General features: G+C 37.7%; 2 protein-coding genes across 2 annotated transcripts in view; one reads left to right on the forward strand and one right to left on the reverse strand.

Moving 5' to 3' along the window:
• LOC101862257 (lysosomal alpha-mannosidase) overlaps positions 1-12,685 on the forward strand; it is a 26,622-nt gene extending 13,937 nt beyond the window's left edge. The window contains exons 17-26 of the mRNA XM_005095469.3: positions 100-318; positions 1,571-1,689; positions 2,408-2,512; positions 3,174-3,261; positions 4,211-4,297; positions 5,311-5,401; positions 7,064-7,209; positions 8,523-8,702; positions 9,351-9,459; positions 10,294-12,685. Of these exons, the coding sequence (XP_005095526.1) occupies positions 100-318; positions 1,571-1,689; positions 2,408-2,512; positions 3,174-3,261; positions 4,211-4,297; positions 5,311-5,401; positions 7,064-7,209; positions 8,523-8,702; positions 9,351-9,459; positions 10,294-10,391 (1,242 nt within the window). The 3' untranslated portion in view covers positions 10,392-12,685. The remainder of the gene's footprint in view (positions 1-99; positions 319-1,570; positions 1,690-2,407; positions 2,513-3,173; positions 3,262-4,210; positions 4,298-5,310; positions 5,402-7,063; positions 7,210-8,522; positions 8,703-9,350; positions 9,460-10,293) is intronic.
• A 3,042-nt stretch (positions 12,686-15,727) lies between these two features.
• The window catches only part of LOC101862491, a gene marked incomplete in the record, with an annotated part of 31,463 nt that continues 28,627 nt past the window's right edge, over positions 15,728-18,563 (reverse strand). The window contains 1 exon segment of the mRNA XM_013080895.2: positions 15,728-18,548. Coding sequence (XP_012936349.1) covers positions 16,650-18,548 — 1,899 coding nt within the window.

Raw genomic sequence — 18,563 nt, forward strand, 5'->3', positions numbered from 1 at the left:
AATTATTTAAACTTCTCTAATTTTTTTGTTTTCATTCGCGGCGAACAACAGCCCATTTCACATTAACTTGCTGAAAAACTGTCTCAATTTTGTTTACAGTATGTGAGGCTGGACTTCTCCGCAAGTGGTGAGGTTAGCTCCATGACCAACTTGAAGACGGGCCTGAAAGTTCCCCTGAGCCAGAACTTCTTCTACTACGAAGGAATGACAGGCAACAACACCAAGGGAGAGTTCCAGGCTTCCGGGGCCTACATCTTCAGACCTCAGAAGAACGAACCGACGAAACTCTCACTTAAATTCTTTGCTGGCATTCAAAGGGTAAGCTGGTACTGTGGGTGGTTGGTGGGTGCTCTGGTGTGGTTTGCTCCTTCTTTCCTATCAAATGTCTGTCTTCCTGATCTCTCCTCCTTCTTTTTTGTGTTTGTTACTCTCTTGTAACACCTCTAATCTTTGACACTTAAATGACCTTATTGTGTGTGCAAGTGACGCAAAAATCTTACTAAAACTAAAACAAGCAAGTACAGAAAACTCATTTTGTAAATAACCGTCAAGCCTGCTTTAATGGAAATCTGCATAAGACAATCACCTGTAAACACGGCCACTTCCCATTTCCTTCCTTTCAACTGTCTATGACAACCGCTTTTCTCTTCGACAATGGGTCGTCTTAGGCTATTTCGTCTGTAATTTATACATCAGTGTTGTTGTCTTTTTCAACCAATGACACTCAAACTAACTATGATAGCAGTGGTAATGTCAGTGCTTCCAGTTTCATGTGTTTCTGCAGATTTATGTGGTTTTGAATGTACTGTTAATTGATGTTGATTAGGAAAATGACTGCCAGTTAAAAAGAAAAGTTCTGAGAGAGTGAAATATGTTCTGCATTTTGTTTCTCTGAATTTGGTTTATTTCTCTTACGCCTCTAAATGCAGTAGCACTTGTGAGGTGAGGCCATATCTTATGTGAAAAATAAATGTCACTTAGTTACTCGACTAAAGCAGGGGTTGTGTGTTACTTCAGTATGTCTAGGGTTCCTTTCTCATGTAACAGCTTTTGTATAATTCTTGAGGACTAGGATCAAAGATGGAGACAACAGTATGTCTGTCCAGTTGCAGGGATGCTCTTTTTCCTTTTTTTCCCCCCGTGAACATTATCTCCTTTATTTTCTCTGAAAAGAACAGTTATTATTCTTAGCATTATTTTTCTGTTTAACCCTATATTAGTTGTGTGTATTGACTGCCTTTTATTTTGTTTCCAAATGCAACTTCCTAAATTTTTCAGATATTTTAACAAAATCCCTGTAGCTGGTTCTGTCTTTCCTGTCTGTTTTTCTTTATTGTGTGCTTGTGCCTCCCTTTAACTCAAACAAATAAATGGATCATTCATCATCATCATCATCATCATCATCATCATCATCATTATCAGCGACTAAAAAATTCCCCTTTCTTTTGTTGTGGTGTTTTTTTTTAACAATGTCTATACATTTTTACGTAACCTACAAATATCGGCACCAAAATCAGGACACGGGACCAAAAAATCCCCCCTAAAAACAAATAAATCATTCCTCTGTCAGGGTGTGCTGGTACAAGAGGCGTACCAACAAGTGACCAACTGGGTGAGCCAGGTGTACCGTATTTACGAGGACAAGCCGTACGTGGAGGTGGAGTGGACCGTGGGACCTGTACCAGTGGCGTAAGTGTCCAACAGAATTACGTTTGTTTGGGGTTGATGATTTCGCCGATATAATCGTAGTTAGTTTGGCGGGGACTCTGTTGTGTGGTTTGCTCTTTCTCCTCCTGTCAGACATCTATTTTTTCTTATCTCTCTTCCTTCTTGTCTTTGTATGTTATTCTCTTGGACACCTTTGATTTTCAGCACTTTTATGTTGTAGTTGTGTTGCAAGTGCTGTAAAACTTGTTAGAACTAGAAATAAAATGAAGAAAAGAAACATAAGATTTTGGGGTGGATTTGTTAGCTCAACACAGTCGGGGTGTTATCACATAAAGAGTTTTGTCAAGTTTGTAATCTGTGCATATAGTTGTTGTTTTTTTTAAAAGATAATCTTTTTTAGAAAAGAAAGGCACTGTTTTTAGACTACTTTTAGTTTTTTGTTTTCATATTTTTTGGGTTTTGACATTCTTTGCTTGGCCCTGTTTCTTTTGAGGGAAAATCAGGCCAATTTTTTAAATGTTAAAACTATTTTATCATAAAACTTATTTATAGACCTTTTTAAAAAAATAGGTAAAGACATACTTCACTAAAGGTTCATTGAGCTTGATGTGTAGAAACAATAAAGAAAAATATGAAGATTTATTAGTCTTTCATCAGCCATTTAGTGAATCTTGGCTGTAATGTGTAGCTCTAGCTTTGGTACTTCTTATTCCTGACTGGTTTATTTTTGTTTACTCAGGGATCACATTGGAAAAGAAGTCATCACACGCTACCACCTTGATGGCTTCGAGAACAAAAAAACTTTCTACACTGATGCCAATGGGCGTGAGATCTTGGAGAGGGTGTAAGTTCTTGCTATTACGTGGCCCAAGCTGGATAATGAGGGAATATGGAGTGTTCTGAGAACAGATACTGTCCAGATGTATTGTTAGATAAATTTAGAGCTATTAGCGTGTATTTTTGTTTATTGGGCTGCTGTTCTGTTTGTTTTGTTTTTTTAGGTGGGGACGGCTATAGATTTACAAGGTGTACACCTGAATCAGAATGCTGTTTGTTATATATAGATCGTGTCAGTTTGTTAGTGTTTGAGCGCTTAATCAGCTGCTTGCACTGTATGCTTCCCGGGAAGCTGAGAATGTTTCGGAGTTCTATTGTCTGCTGGGGTTATAATATAGTGTAAAGCGCATAGAGCCTGCTGTTGGGTGGGGATATGCGCTATACAAATGCTATTTATTATTATTTATTATTATTATTATATATATCAAGAGACTATCTTTGTGATGTGTGCAAAGCCTTTCAGATGCAAACTCTTTGAAGCTCCTCAGTTCTCTACAATGCCAAAGCACTGTAAAATCAATTATTTCACTTTCTTTGATTGTGCTTTTTAAAAAGTTGAGCAAATTATAAATACTGTTTAATTTTATTTCTATTGATTTTTTGCTGTAAATGAATTTATTTGTCAACAATGTGAAATTGACTGAACAGTACTGTTTCTTCATACACAGCCTGAATTACCGACCCACTTGGCAACTGAAACAGACAGAACCAGTGGCTGGCAACTACTACCCTGTGAATTCCTTCATCAGCATCAAGGTAAGTCTGACCTATCCTTGGGCCATAGATGTGTTGACTTTCTAGCTCTTTGAGACTTCAATATTCTGTTTGTTTAATTTTTTTCAATAGTCTTAGAAATGGCCTGCATAATAAAATTAGATGTCTTATTATGCAAAAATGGACACTATCAACATTTAACATAGTCCTCAATTCTCTTATTGATACCACAGATGTCTTTCCTGGACCCTATTCTGCTTTTATTTCAAGAAATCAAGTGAGCTTGGCTGTCTCCCTTTGAAACAAGTCGTCAGTTTTCTTGAGTCCTATTTTTTGGTTCTGAGTCCTATTTCTTGTTTTTTAAAATCCAGTAGTCTCTGAGCTTGTGCCTTTCGGTACAGTGCCATCTTTTAATAGGTGGAGGTCTTCAAAAGTTGCTTTTTTTATTTTGTTATATGGTATTGTCTGTGATTGGGATGGGAAAAAGTTGCCATCTAAGATCCTCTAGCTTGGGACAATTGAAGAGCAGATGCTGGACTTTTTTGTAAATGTGGTCCCAAAGTTAGCTCATGGGTGGTTTTTACAGGGTTGATTCTGTTGAGGTGCTAGTTCAGAAACATGTGCTGTTTTCAGAGATGGAATATCATTGTTTGTTCCCTTCTGTTGAGGGCTTCTATGCTGTTTGTTTAGTACTCCCTTCTCACATGGCTGTAAACAGGTCTTGCCTTTCTGTTATCCTGTTTATGAGACTACTGCTTCTCCTTTCACTTGACTTATGTAGCGTTGATGTGACTCTCTTTGTTGCAAGTTTGCAATTTCTTTTTCGTTACATATGACCTTATGCATTTACGAGCGCCGTAAAACTTTACTAAGACAAACATTTTTTGTTGTTTATTTTAATTAATTAATTAAATTAATTTATCTCTCTATCTATTTATTAGTCTATCTATCTGTTTATTTATTTATGTATTTAATTTTTTTTTCTCGACAGGACACAAAGAAAAATGTTCAGTTCACAGTGCTGGTAGACAGAGCTCAAGGTGGGACCAGCCTGAACGAAGGCGATGTAGAACTGATGGTATGATTAAAAAAATTTTTTTTTCAAAATTTTGATTGAATTATGACATCCAACTTGATACAATGTAAATTATATTGAAAAATGGTGAAATGGTACAGGTTTAATGCCTCTATCAACACTATTATGTTATTTAAGAGGCAGGGCGCCCGAATTAAACCTCCATCTCCGAAAGGACAGAGCCAAGTGGGAAATTTGTGTGAAGCGTCTATCCCAAGGACACAATGTCGGAACGCAAAACACAATGTCGGATTGAGCTGAGGCTCGAACCCAGGAACCCGAAGCCGCAATTTCACGATTACGAGTCCTGTATCCTAACCAGTAGGCTACCAACGCCACCTAAATTATATTGGAAGAAATACACTGTGTCCACTGCAAGGACATGAAGCTGAAAAAAAATGTTACGTTACATTAAGAATGAGAAAACTTCAGCCCACTGTGAATTGAATCCTGTACTTCTGAGTGTTATTTAAGTTTGTAATCCGCCGTGTGACTGGGTCAGTTTATGGTAATAACACGAACCTGCTCTTGGTTTACACCCATCTACTATTGGATGAATAGAGCTTTGTATTTGTGCACAATGAAATATGCATGATATCCTGGTAACCTGTAGTTTTCAGAAGTGGTGTCAGACATAATGTATCTTATTCTACTTTACAGCATGATACTCATACAAAGTCTGGTACTACTTCTTAGTTCAAAGTATCAAGAGAGACAGATAGTCTGGTCTAATATGGTGAAATTGCAGTTTCTGCACTTTGTTGCTGGATTGTTTCTTGGGCCAAAAATGTTTTTTTCTGGGGGAAAAAAAAGAAAGTGGGCTTTTTATGAGTGCATAAAGTGTTTTTTAATGTGTAATTGGGTTCAATGAAAATTTCTGCCCCAACTCTGTTGCTATGTACCGTGGGAAATGCAACCAAGTATAAAATAATATTTGTCATCTCTATGGAAAATGGTGTGTCTTCTGATATCTTTCGTCATTTGTCATTTATGCTTCAAAACAACTATTTCCACAGCTTCATCGTCGTTTGCTTGTTGATGATGGAAAAGGCGTTGGAGAAGCTTTAGATGAGAGGGACATTGATGGAAAAGGCTTGGTGACCAGAGGTGAGGAGTAAAAAAAGAGATGTTATGGAAGTAGTCAGTGTTGCAGTACATCATTTATGTGGTGAGGGTTCCATAGCAGTACATCATTTATGTGGTGAGGGTTCCATAGCAGTACATCATTTATGTGGTGAGGGTTTCATAGCAGTACATCATTTATGTGGTGAGGGTTCCATAGCAGTACATCATTTATGTGGTGAGGGTTCCATAGCAGTACATCATTTATGTGGTGAGGGTTCCATAGCAGTACATCATTTATGTGGTGAGGGTTCCATAGCAGTACATCATTTATGTGGTGAGGGTTCCATAGCAGTACATCATTTATGTGGTGAGGGTTCCATAGCAGTACATCATTTATGTGGTGAGGGTTCCAAAGGGCAATGGAATTAATTTTTGTGCAGTTTTATTTCTAATGTTTTTTTGTGTTTTTTTTTTACTTAACTCAATAGAATGACCAAACACAAAATGAGAATAGACTTCTGCTTTCCTCTTGGGAAAAAAAAAAGAATGGTGATCTGAACATATAACCTCAAATTGTATGGATTGAATTACCTAATTTAACGTATTCATACAAGGTATCTGATCCCATACAATCGGCGGATTCCAAGTAGTGTCCTTTTAGAAATTTTGATTTATTGCTCCATTTATTATTTCATTATTTTACTCAAATCAATTCTATTGTTAGTATTATTGTTTTTTATATTGATGTTATGACCGTGTTTCTTCTTCTTCTTTTACTTCTTCTTCTTTTTCTTCTTCTTCTTTTTCTTCTTCTCATTATCAATATTTGTGTTATGATAATCATTAGCATTATTAATTTATTTATTATTTATGTATGTATTTATTTATTTATTTATTTAATTGATGGGTTTTTTTTTGTTTTTTCTTAATTATCATTAATACTGCCCTTAATCCATAAACGTGTTATCGATAAAAATAGACGGTAACATAAATGATGACACTATAGGGGGGGGGATGAGAAGGGGTGGGGGGAGGCAATTACAGCGCAGCGAATTATAGGCGATTTCCAGGTTGAGAACCATAGATATGGGGTACATAGAAGCGGAACCAATAAATTGGCAAAAAGATATTATTAATCCGAATACAGGAAAAAGAGGCTAAAACAGCACCTGGACATGGATGGCTGGTGCCTCTATAAATAAATCATTGATGGTCAGGTCAGGTTGTTGTTTTTTTCTTATATGTATGCAGTTGACAAATGGTTTCACAATGTACATTTCTGTCTTTTGATTTTGTCAATTGTATTAAACAATTGATTCTAATATTGAATAAATAATTCTGCACTTCACAGAACCTGGCGCCTTCTCGAGATTAGGCATTATACAAATGTTCGTAATTTTTTAAAATAATAATGATAATACTATTTATTATTATTATTATTATTATTATTATAATCATTTATACATCATCATTTTTATTATTGTTGTGTAGGTGGTTGGCGGGTGCTCTTGTGTGGTTTGCTTCTTCTTTCCTAACAAATGTCTATCATCCTTATCTCCCCTCCTTCTTTTTTGTGTTTGTTACTCTCCTGTAACACCTCTTAACTTCAGCAGTTATATGACCTTATTGTGTTGCAAGTGCCGTAAAACTCTCACTAAACCTATTATTGTTGTAATTGTTATAATTATTGTTGATATGATTCAGGTACCCACTACCTGCTGTTGGACAGCATTGAGAACTCGTCTCGTCTGTACCGCCCTACGGCCCAGGATATTTTCCTCACTCCAGCCATCTCCTTCTCTACCGCCGAAGTCTCTCCGGTGCAGTACGTGACCAAGTTTAAAACCCAGGTAAGACATTCAGGGGGATATTTCTTGTTTTGTTTTGCCATGGCTACCTGAATTCTCTACATTTCAGCATTCCCGGTTTTTTTTGGTTTTTATTTAAAATTTTATTTTTAAAAATGGTTTTTTTTGGTGTAATTACCATTAAGTGCTCCCCTTACTATTACATTGAGACTTGCGATCTGCAAACTTGTAGTGTTTTTTTTTAAAGTTCAAAATTATATTGGTGCCTTGATCTGTCTCTCAAGCATTTTTTACTGGGGTATAACAAATAACAATGTCATGTATTATGGTTGCATTTTTCTGTGTGTGTGTGTGTGGGGGGGGGGGGGGGGGAATGATGTTGCTAATTGGTTTCCTTAAAGTTTTAAGGGAAACCGTCAGTGTGCAGTCTATTATCTCTTAGTGTTTTCTCCAGTGGAGGCAGACAGTTGTTAGCTGTAGTTAACTGGCTGTACAACACCTTTGATCAATGGGTGGTAAAAGATCTATGCTGAAAACTATGGAATTAATCCTATTTTTGAAGGGGAGGGTGAAGAGAATGTCTGCAGAAGAGAAAGGATTTTATAAAAATATACTAATGCTCTGAGGTCCATGGGAATGCTAACCTGTACTCTTCACTTTTAAAAAATATTCTACATAGGTTACAGAATGTTAATATTGCATTTTATTATGTATTTCAATTCATCCTATCTCTGGAAAAGTTATTATTTATTATTTATTATTCTGGACTCTTTTACAGCATCATATGAAAGTTTTTCTCTTCTAAGTTTTGTTTTTTTTAGCTACCGCTTATACTGAGGTGTCATTGGGAGTTAGAGATATCTGGCTGTAGCAAACTGAAAAGCCTTTCTTTGTCCAGAAATTGCAAGCTGTTGAAATTTCTTGTAAATTATGAAATTAAGTAAATGTGAGGAGTGCTGACAAAATGAGTTACTTCTCGCAATCTGCGAATGGAGGCATTGGCCAAAAATCGACACTAGGTCAAACTTGTAGATTTTCTATTGTCATATTTTTTAACAATAACGTCTCTTTTATTATTTCATACTTTTAATTTGTTAAAACTTCAGCTTTAAGCATGATGTATCTATTTCCTTAACACCTTGCCGCCTCATCTCACCAATTGGCGATGTTTACCACCCAGTTTCTTTGGATTTTCCCCAAAATATGATGGCAGAGTGTTTAGGCTTTAATATGAGAAGTAACTCATTTTGTCAGCACACTTCCCATTTCCTGACTTTTTTTTAGTTTTCTTTGATTGTTTCCTGCCCTGTGGCTGTTTTTACTTCTTCTTGACTGTCATTGATTCTTTTTTCCAGTGGAGCGCACTGAAATCTTCCCTGCCAGCCAACATTCATTTACTGACCCTGGAGCAGTTCTACCAAAGCGGACCTTTGCCCACAGCGTCTGGGGAAGTGCCGTACCTTGTGAGGTTTGAACACTTTTACGAAGTGGGAGAGGACAAAGAGTATTCAAAACCCGTGAGCTTCGACTTGAAGGTAAGCAAAGCGCAAAGACCTGGTGGGCTTGCTGATCAAAGAACAGAACATTTGAAACTAGTACAACGGCCACCTGTTTAAGACAATTACCTGTATGAATGACAAGATCTACTTCCCACTTACCCCTTTTCATTTTATGATACATTATGATAATGACACCTTCCAAGACATCTACCTTTTCTCCTCAACACTGGGTAGCCGTCTTGGAAATAATCGACTATAGTTTTTCATTATTTAAGAGTCTATGTATCTTAATGTTTAATAAAATGAAATGTTTGTAGTACTTGCATAAAAAAAATTTTTTTAATGAAAATTTAAGGGAACTTATTTTTCTCCGTGCGGAAAAAACTATTCTGTTTGTTGACATAGTTCTCTGTTTTCTGCCTTTTAGAAAATTGTAATAGTTTCATTTTTAAGACTTATTGTAAAGTATTTCTGAAATCCTAATAAAAAAATAAATAGTAGTCCAATTTTTTTTATACCTTCTTATCAGTGTGATAAAGTTTTTAAGCTGATTTCAAGATATTTGCTTTTATTTCACAATGTTACTGACTTGTTTATGATTAGTGATATCCCAGGGTTTATTGGCAGAACAGTTTTACCTCAAAAAGATTGCTAATTAAATCCTTTCTTGTGGTGTATTTTCAGAACGTATTCAGTCCCTTCGTCATCTCTGAGATCCAGGAGCTGTCTCTGGGAGGCAACATTCCTATTGATGAGGTGAAGAGGCTGCAGTGGAGGACTTCAAACACTTCAGGTAGGAAAGTGTTACAAGTTGTCCTGAATATTGCTCTTGCTAGGCGGTAGACACATCTTCAAATACAGTTGAACCTGCTGTAAGGACCACCTGTCCTAGGCAATCACTTGTACAATTGACCAACCTCCCCCCCCACCCCTTTGCATTTTTCTATTTTAAACGATCATGTAGCTGATCAAGAAGACAAACAACAGGAAGGAGTGGGGTACCATGATCGTCAGTGTCTGCTTCAGACCTGACAACTGAAAAAGAAAAAGAATATGTGTAATTGATTATGGTAATGATGAATGTCTATACCAGCCGGTTCTTGATTTATCAATTGCACTTAAAGTAAATTTGTGACTGATCACATTGGCTTTGATATACATTCCTCTCTGTACTGTAAAGGAAGTCAAGGCTGCGGCATGAAGTCAGTGATCTATTTTCATCACAACAAAACTTACCTTTGAGAAAATCCTGTGGGTGAAACGAGATCTTACTGGCGAGGCTGATAGCTCATGCTGCTTCTTTAGAACTAGTTTGACTGAGTTGAATAGGAAAGGCTTATTTGATACTAGGGAGCCAAAGGACTAGTCTAACAGAGTGGCTTTCTATATCTTGCTTCTTAGAATTCTTTTAAAGGATTCAGATATCTAAGTTGTTTTTTTTCTTATGTAAAAAAAATGGATTGTGTCAGTTCAAGCCCGCAGCTTGACACAGTGAGGATATCATTTTCAGTCGGGCGCACACACATACACACACATGAGCACGCACACACTCTCATACACATGAGCAAGCATGCACACACACACACACACACACACACACACTAATTTCCTTGTGGTGCTTTTTCAGACTCCAAGTCAGAGCAGCCGACAAAACACTTGACTGGTACGACCTTGACCTTGAGTCCCATGGAGATTGTGACTCTACAAGTCAACGTCAGAGTCTGACTGACCTGCAGGATGAAATAGACGCTCGGCGGCAAGGAGTGCCGTCAAGACCTCATTTCAACTGGGCTTTCAGTAAACTTTTCATCATTTGAGTGTATTTCTGTGTATATGTGGCCATGTGTAAGATGCGTCATCAAGTATGTCTGATTAAAGGTTGTTTGTTTGTGTTGAGAACGTAATTGGCTGCTTGCACTGTATGCTTCCCTCGAAGCTGAGAATGTATTTGAGTGTTCTAGGTAGTAATATGGATTGTAAAGCACATAAAGCAAGCTGTTGAGTTGGGATGAACTCTATACAAATGATATTTAGTATATTTTCCATACTAATAATATGCGTGTATAATTGTCAAAAGGAATGTTTTAAAAGTGTTAGTAGTACCATATCCTGCTTGTGTAAGAAAAATAATTTAATTTGGATGAGATCAAGGGGCAACTCCTAAACAAGTGCTAAAGTTTGCTGTATATAAGTTGAGCCAACTGTGTGCTTGAAATGTGAGCCTGTAATGATTCTAAAAGCATTTATATGAATTGTTGACACTGATCACCTTGGTAAAAATGAATGCTCAAATAAGTAAAGTCTTTATTGTCATTGTCAGTGTAAGTTTTTTCCTGAAGATTTTTCAGAGTCACAGCATTAATTCATAGCCTTAATCAGATTGTTTGAATGTTGCTGGCTGTTTGTTTACCAGCAGAATTTGTGAAGGAGACAGTAAAAAATCAGTGTTCTTTTTTCTTTTCTTTTTTTGATCAGGTTTTGTTTTTTGTTATACTCGAGATTTCATATAGAAGATTTTTTAGGACAAAATGTAAGAAGTATTACTACATTACATTTTAGTGAACATTTTTAATTAGATGTGTGATGCCAGTCATATCTTTAAAGGTACAGGACTAATTTTTTTACTTTGTCAGCTGGCCTGCTTAAGTTCATTTCGTCGGCAAGCTGTGCTAAGCTCAAAAAACTATATTTTTTCAAGATGGAGAAAGAAAATTTATTCTTTAAAAAAAATTGTACCGAAATTGTGTCTGATCTATTCTTGCTTTTTGCAACTTTTTAAATTTGAATTTTAACTAAATATTTTTGACCATATGTAACTAATACTACAAAGTAAAAAACTGCAGTTTAAACAATAAAAAAGAATTCTGGTTTTAGTACTTTCGGACAGCTGGCACACAATTTGTGTTTACTCTCTGAGTTTCATATAGCAAATAATGCTTGTATAATTTATTCTTTCAAAGAGAAATTTCAGGTATTTCAAAATTGAAATTATTGTGGTTGTGGTCTGTGTTACATTTTGGAGCTTTTGCATGGTCATTGCGATGTTCGGAAAGTGTATTAATGTATCATCTATAATTGTGTCAGAAGAAACTGAGTATATCGCTACAAGGTAAAGAAATATTTTATTCGTTTTAAGAATGAAATTTTTATGATAACAGTCTCAGTTACAAATTTGGGGCTTGTGACATTATTGACTGCTCATGTGCTCACAAGTGATCTTTTTTCTCTACTCATCTATTTTAGTAACTGACTAATACTGATATATATGTAATACATGTATTGAAATGGTTTATTTAATCTTTATAAGTCTGAAAGTAGTTCATATGTATGCATCTTTTTTTTCTTTCTGCTTTTGCCTGTTTGGCTTGGCACTGCTTACACACACTCACAGCTGGCTGTCGAAAAGTTCTGAATTTTTATATTACTTTTCACATGAATCAAATCTTGATGATAACTATGGTGTGTTTTTCTTGACTGAACCGAGTGATTCTAACACTTTACTTAAATGTCCTTTGTTTTATTAATGCAACTGAATAACATGTGTATGCGTGTTATAATCTCAATTTGTTTACAATTTTTAATTAGTTAGTATGATTATTTAAAGTTTTCTTTTAAAAAAAAAGAAGAAATAAATAAATTCTGAATGTATTAGCCTTTAGCTTTTAAGAAATTTTTAACATACACTTTTATGTCTCACGCAAAATTTTTGGAGAAAAGTTAGTGTTGGTGGTGTAAATTTTAGACAGAGGATGAAATGAGAACTAAAAGTTGATATAAATATTTATTTGACGGGTGACTCTCATCCTACAGTACAATAACCTTTCTTATGTTCACCTTAGAACTTCTTCTAGCCTATTTAATATCCTCAGTACTGATGGCCAGTTTCTTTTCCTACTATTATTACTTCCTCATTTGTAGTGTCCTAAATTAATTGTGTTATGGAAGAATATCCCTTCGCGCATGGCAATATATTTTTCTATGAACAGTCGAATAAAATTTGTAAAGTATTACACACACAAGGTTGTTTTTTTGTTGGGTTTTTTTGTTTTTGTTTCTTTACATACATTCTCGGAGAGAGAGAGAGGAGATTGGCGCTCATATGACCTTATGCAGTTGCGAGCGCCGTAAAACCTACTCTACTAAAAACAAACAAGAGAGAGGAGGAATGGAGAAAGGAATGATGTGTTGTGTTGTTATGTAAAAGTTGATCAGATTTATCATTTGTTATTAATCGATTATAGATCTACTACACACCTGCCCAGTGCTCAAAGCACTAGGAAGGAAATAATGGCTCAACCCTGGGCAGGGAGACCCAAAAATCTACAGGAGCCTGGAGGATCTCTGGCGAAATGCAGCTTTTGCACTACCAACAGGAATGTCCATTTAAAGATGAATAAAAGAGACTTTAGAGGTCTAAAGATGCGGTGTTTCCCTCTCATTCAATAGGTCCTGGGTTTGAAACCTGACGGATGGAAAACGTTCTTTTCTTAAAAAGCTTCTCCTTTCAACCTTCCTGCTCTCTAGTCATCTGGGCTCCTGACTCTTTCTGCTGCCTTTCTACTGCTAGGTCTATCCCTTGGCCCCTTACTGCTGTCTTTCAGCCTCGCCCGTGCTCTAAGGGTAGGTAAGATCTAACAACTAGCCTTCCGGATAAGGGCGACAAGTCTCGTCCGGGGTCCCGTGTGCAAGTTATGCACGTTAAAGACCCCTTGATGGTCCTAAAGTCGACAAGAATAGGCTACGGATGCCACCTGGGCAAAATTCAAACTTGGTCCCTACCAAATTTAAAATGCGTAATTTGTCCTGTGTGCTCATATGACATTATGCAGTCGCGAGCGCCGTAAATCCAAAAAGAAAAGTTGAAGTTGAACAAGAGGAATTTGAAAAAAAAAGATCCAGCGTTGGTTTCTCGTGTAGGATTTAAAAAAACAAAAAAACATCTATACATGATATATGACATGTATAGTTATACCATGACTGCTCCATAAGTGAAATGGCTGTCACAAGGACTGACTTCAGAATCACGGTTCCCAGTTTGACCCATTTATAGCACAGACTGCTTTAACTCACTCAGAGATGTGGACACAACTGTTCAGCGGGCTACTGCCTACTTCAAAAGTAAAAGAAAAGATTTTAATTTTATACTCTCAATTACTATCGTGCAAAAGATCAGTATTCAGACTTATTTGCGGTACAGTTGAACCTACTCTAACTAACAGCCACAGCTTCAAGACAATCACCTGTACAAACGACCACTTCCCACTTTCCCTTTCATCATCTGATAATTTTGATTGTTCTGAATCCCTCTCGTTTTTTAGGACTTTAACAACTTAATACCCTGGTTAATGGGAGAGGGATTCTGACTTTAAAAGTGTATGTATAGTATAGTCAACCACCAATACCTCTGTTTTACCATGAAGGGTTTTAGCACCTTTTTAGTTTTAAAGTTCGACAAAAAAAATGTTTAAATTACAACAAAATACTCTTTAAAAAAAGCACAAAAACACACGGGAACATTTTTCACTTAATTTATTATTTAAATTGAACATCCGACGGCAGTAGAACTGGCCGAGTCACAAAACAAATGACGTCATAATAATAATATATGGCGATGAGATGACCAGGATAGTAAATGAATGGTAATGAAAAATAGAAGAAAAGAAAAGTATGCTTGTTCTTGCTCAGATGATGGAGGATGGATACATGCTGTAAAAAATAAAAGATACAGTATATGGAGATACAAGAATGTCCTGGAGTGGGCGATTAATAGGGGCCCTTTTGTGACCTGCTATTCCTTATTTTTATAGTTACGGTCTGTGGCGTAACAACAGTTATGCACTTCGCTGTCTCACGCAGGAGACCCGAGTTCGATTCCTGAGTGGGGAGAACATTTCAAATTTTAACGAGTATCTCAATCGTATTCTTTCTGCTGGGATGGTGTATTTCTCTCAGTACTGGTTGGCCCTGACAGGCAGGATCGGAAGCCCTCTTCCTAATTGATCTAAAAAGTGTCGGGGAAGGGAGGGGAGGGGGGAGAAAAGACGCCTACGTAAAGAAATAGAGTTACGGTTATCCGTCTAAAAATATCGTTGTGTGTGTATTCTTTGCTAAATCAACGGGTTGTTGTGGCACAGACTCACCATAAATTTCTCCACTCCTGGTTTTGTAGTGAAATGTGAAGTGAAGGCATTCCAAGAGAAGAGGTCAGTTTGGAGCTTTCGTCTTGGGCTACGTACTAGAAACCCCCCACAAAAAACAGCCTTTTTGTACGTATACGGAGTAGATCAGGCGGTTGGCGAGCGCTCTGGTATGGTTTGTCCCTTCTTTCATATCAAATTTACCCATATCTCTCCTCCTTCATTTACTTATTATGTTACTCTCTATTAAAACTTCTCTAATCATATATAACATAACTGTGTTGCAAGTGTTGTAAAACGTACTGAAAGTTAAACCGAGCGGACTGGGGTGTATAATATATAATACATGTATTAAGACCCCAATGGAATAAACAACAAAAATCGCGAACTCGAAATGATTGAGTTATAGCCTTTAGCGTGTGCACTTGATTCCATTGTTCACTGAATAAAATAGGCCTACCCCAAAAACTGTCAAACTGAAACACAGACTCAATGGGGAATTTTCAAAAGAGCGTATTAAAAAAAAAACAACAAATTTCAGTATATTTTTATTTTAAAATGTGAGTTTTCTCCAAGCTAGAAAACGAGACTTAGATCGTTTTCCCCCCACATAGCTCTTCATGTGTTGGAATACACCACCTTGTTGGCTCAACATAGGTCAATATGAAGGCGGAGTTCTCGAGCGAGTTGCTAAAATAAACAAGCCAAGAAGGAAGAAAAGAAGAAAAAGACGGTACACCAAAGTAAATAGCACGATGTACATCTGAACAATGATGTCCTTATGTACTCTAGCAGTCTACCTTAACTGGGATTCATTCAGACCGCAGACTAATTATAGTGGATGGTATTCGGATTATTCAAGAGTATTCCACATTTTTGCCCCCCCCCCCCCCCCCGCCCTTTTTCCCTCTTTCCTCACACCACAATGCCCAATTCCAAATCCCCACCAGCAAGGTTTTGTGTCTGAAAAGAGTTGGAAAAGAATATATATATATATATTAAAGTCAAGTCGATTAGTTTCAAGCTACAATTTCGTGACTCAGCTCACTGATATTGGTGCACGTTTGGAAAGATGCAGGGAGAATTTTCCTATTTTTATAAATTCTTGACACATAGTGCGGCATGTAGCTTATTGTTTATCGTTCTTGCATGTGTGTCCAGATTTAAAGTCCTCGTCAAGAAATATAATATGTATAGGAGGTTTTCAGTCGTGCTTTACAGAACTGTGTCCTTAAGAATATGAACAAGTTGAAAATATTTTCTTCTCCTGATTTCTTAGTGCCCCAGACACTGATAGTAGAGTCTATACAAGATAATAACATAACCATATTATGAAAATAAAAAATAATTTGTGAAAAATCGATTTTTTTAAACAACTGTATACAATGTGTAGCATATTAATATTATTCTTTTTGTATAGTTTTGGGCAGAATATTTCCAAAAAGACTAAAGAGAATGATGTTAACCCAAAGTTATTGTTTACAGAGAACTTTGTGTGATGATTATGACTGCATTTTGAAAGTTAATGCAATTTATGTAATTGAAACACTAAATATGCTTAATTCTCCATATTATTGTTATTTTGTTTCAGCAGTGTATTCTAATATTCTAATCAAAGGAAAGACATATTGGGCAGCCTTACCTAAAAAGCGACACGAGCGTATGTGGCGCTATAACTTATATTATTTGTTTATTATATTGCGATTGAACGTTTGTGCTATAATTATAATAATAACAATACGTTTTAACGATGGTTCTACCAGCACAATTTCACTGTCTTATTTTTCAAGATTGGACGGATAAAAATGTTAACGATTCTTGAGTATTTCATTAGTTATGACCTCTGCTAGACATAGGCTATGAGTGGCCTTTGGGGTTTCATGTGGGATTTCAGCGATGCCCTCCACCCATGGGATTCCAACGTTTGGTCGAGATCGTTTAAAACTTTCCCTATCTCAGCACTGTATGAACGCATGCTGTCTGCTCCGTTCAGAGGCTCAGCTTCCTTACTGCCTGCTTTGGGTGGTCTCAGGTTCGAGTCTCTTGTCTCATTCAAAGTTGCGGCATCCGCTTTTTCTTTTGATTCTGATGCTGTTTTGGCTTTTGGCGTGTCCATAGCTTTTGACCCTTCTGCGTTTTGTTTTTCTATTAAAGAAACATCTGGGTACAGTCGTTGTGTCGTATGATGTTCATTTTGTGGCATACGCTGGGGGGGAAGCCGAGGCTGTCCATTTTGCTCGTGGTGATTTTGCTTATTTTGCTGCAGTTGCTGTTGGTCACCTGTCTTGCTACTACTGTTGTTCAACAACTGTTGTCCAGATTTAATGTTACCATTTCTGTAGATGTTGCTACTGGGAGAAGTTCCATTACTGGACTTCTTGTGGACTTCCTGGCTTGCAGTTTGCGACGTTGACGTCCTTTGGAACCCTGCGCCTTTTGCCTCACCAATCTTTTCTGACGAGATCGCAGTTGGTGATCTAAGCACCGCTGGGCGGGAACTTTTCGGGCTCATGTTTGGATACGGCTTCGGCTGAGAGAGATGGGTTGGAGAAGAATGGCCTCCCGTGTTATCGTTGCTCGGAGAAGCAACTGCTTTAAACCTATCAGAACTAAAGTTAGTGCGAGTGTCATGGTGGTGGTTGTGTGTTCCATTCTCCTGAAGGTTGTTCTCTGTCAAGCTATTTAAGGAAGCTGACAAGTTTGGCTCGTTTGATCCTGACACGAGCATGGATTCTGGAACCTCAGAACCGTTCAGTTCGATTTTGATACCGTGCCAGGGCGTACTTTGGCTCCTTTTAGGACCACCACGCTCCTCTGCTCTTGATGCTGAAAGTAAAGACATGCGTCGGGAAACGTTGGGCTTTGGGGTGTCCTCAGTGTTGTAATCTGGGGGAGGTGTTTTCAGTCTGGTCGGTTTGGAGAAAGCCGATGGTCGGTCTTGTTCCCAGAGTCTTCTCTCAAGGTTCTGACTATACGACGATGCGCCGGCTCTATCGTTAGAGGAAACTTTGCCTTGATGCTGTGAAGGGTGTATGCCAGGGTTGTACCACTTTAACGGGCCTGAGTCAAAGCGAGGATTTGATTTAACACCGAAGTCAAAACTCCTGTTATGAACTTTTGGAGCTTCAGGGTTTCGAGTTTCTCCTGTGAAGAACAGGTTTCTTGCTTCAAAGAGTCCTTGATCTCTTGCATGCTCGTTTCGCTGATTGTGATCAGCTCTACCCTGAATATTTTGAGGGTTATGCTCGTTATTTACGGACGCGTGTTCGGAAAAGTTCACACTGATCCCGCTGTCGAACTGTCCATTTTGTTTCCCCGAATCCACCCTAGAACCAGCCGGATCTGCACCGGGTTTTTGAGCGAGGGTCCAATTTTGGTCGACATTTCTCACATTAACCTTCTGGCCATTTTGCATGTGGCTGGGATTGGCGTGCCTCACCACACTGTACTCCTCAGAAGGAAGTCCCACATCTCTCGACTCTGATAGGCCGTGGCTTCTCATGTCTGAAAAGCTGTTGTTCAGCCGTTGGGGTGGGCGGTGGCTTTCTGGAATGGATGAGATGACATCGTAGTGGCCGTCGCTGCTCGGGCTGGGGAGGGGCAGAGATGTTGACAGATGGTTGACGCCCACTTGGAGAAGGTCAGAGGTTGAGTGTGACGTCACTGGTCGATCCGAGAAGTAGTCGGGTTGAGGAACTTGGACAGGACTGATGTTGTTTGCCTGGTCTGAGGAGGCACCATCCTGCTTGGAGAGATAAAG

Source organism: Aplysia californica, unplaced genomic scaffold (assembly GCF_000002075.1).
Source record: "Aplysia californica isolate F4 #8 unplaced genomic scaffold, AplCal3.0 scaffold00104, whole genome shotgun sequence".
In the NCBI taxonomy this organism is placed as follows: domain Eukaryota; kingdom Metazoa; phylum Mollusca; class Gastropoda; order Aplysiida; family Aplysiidae; genus Aplysia; species Aplysia californica.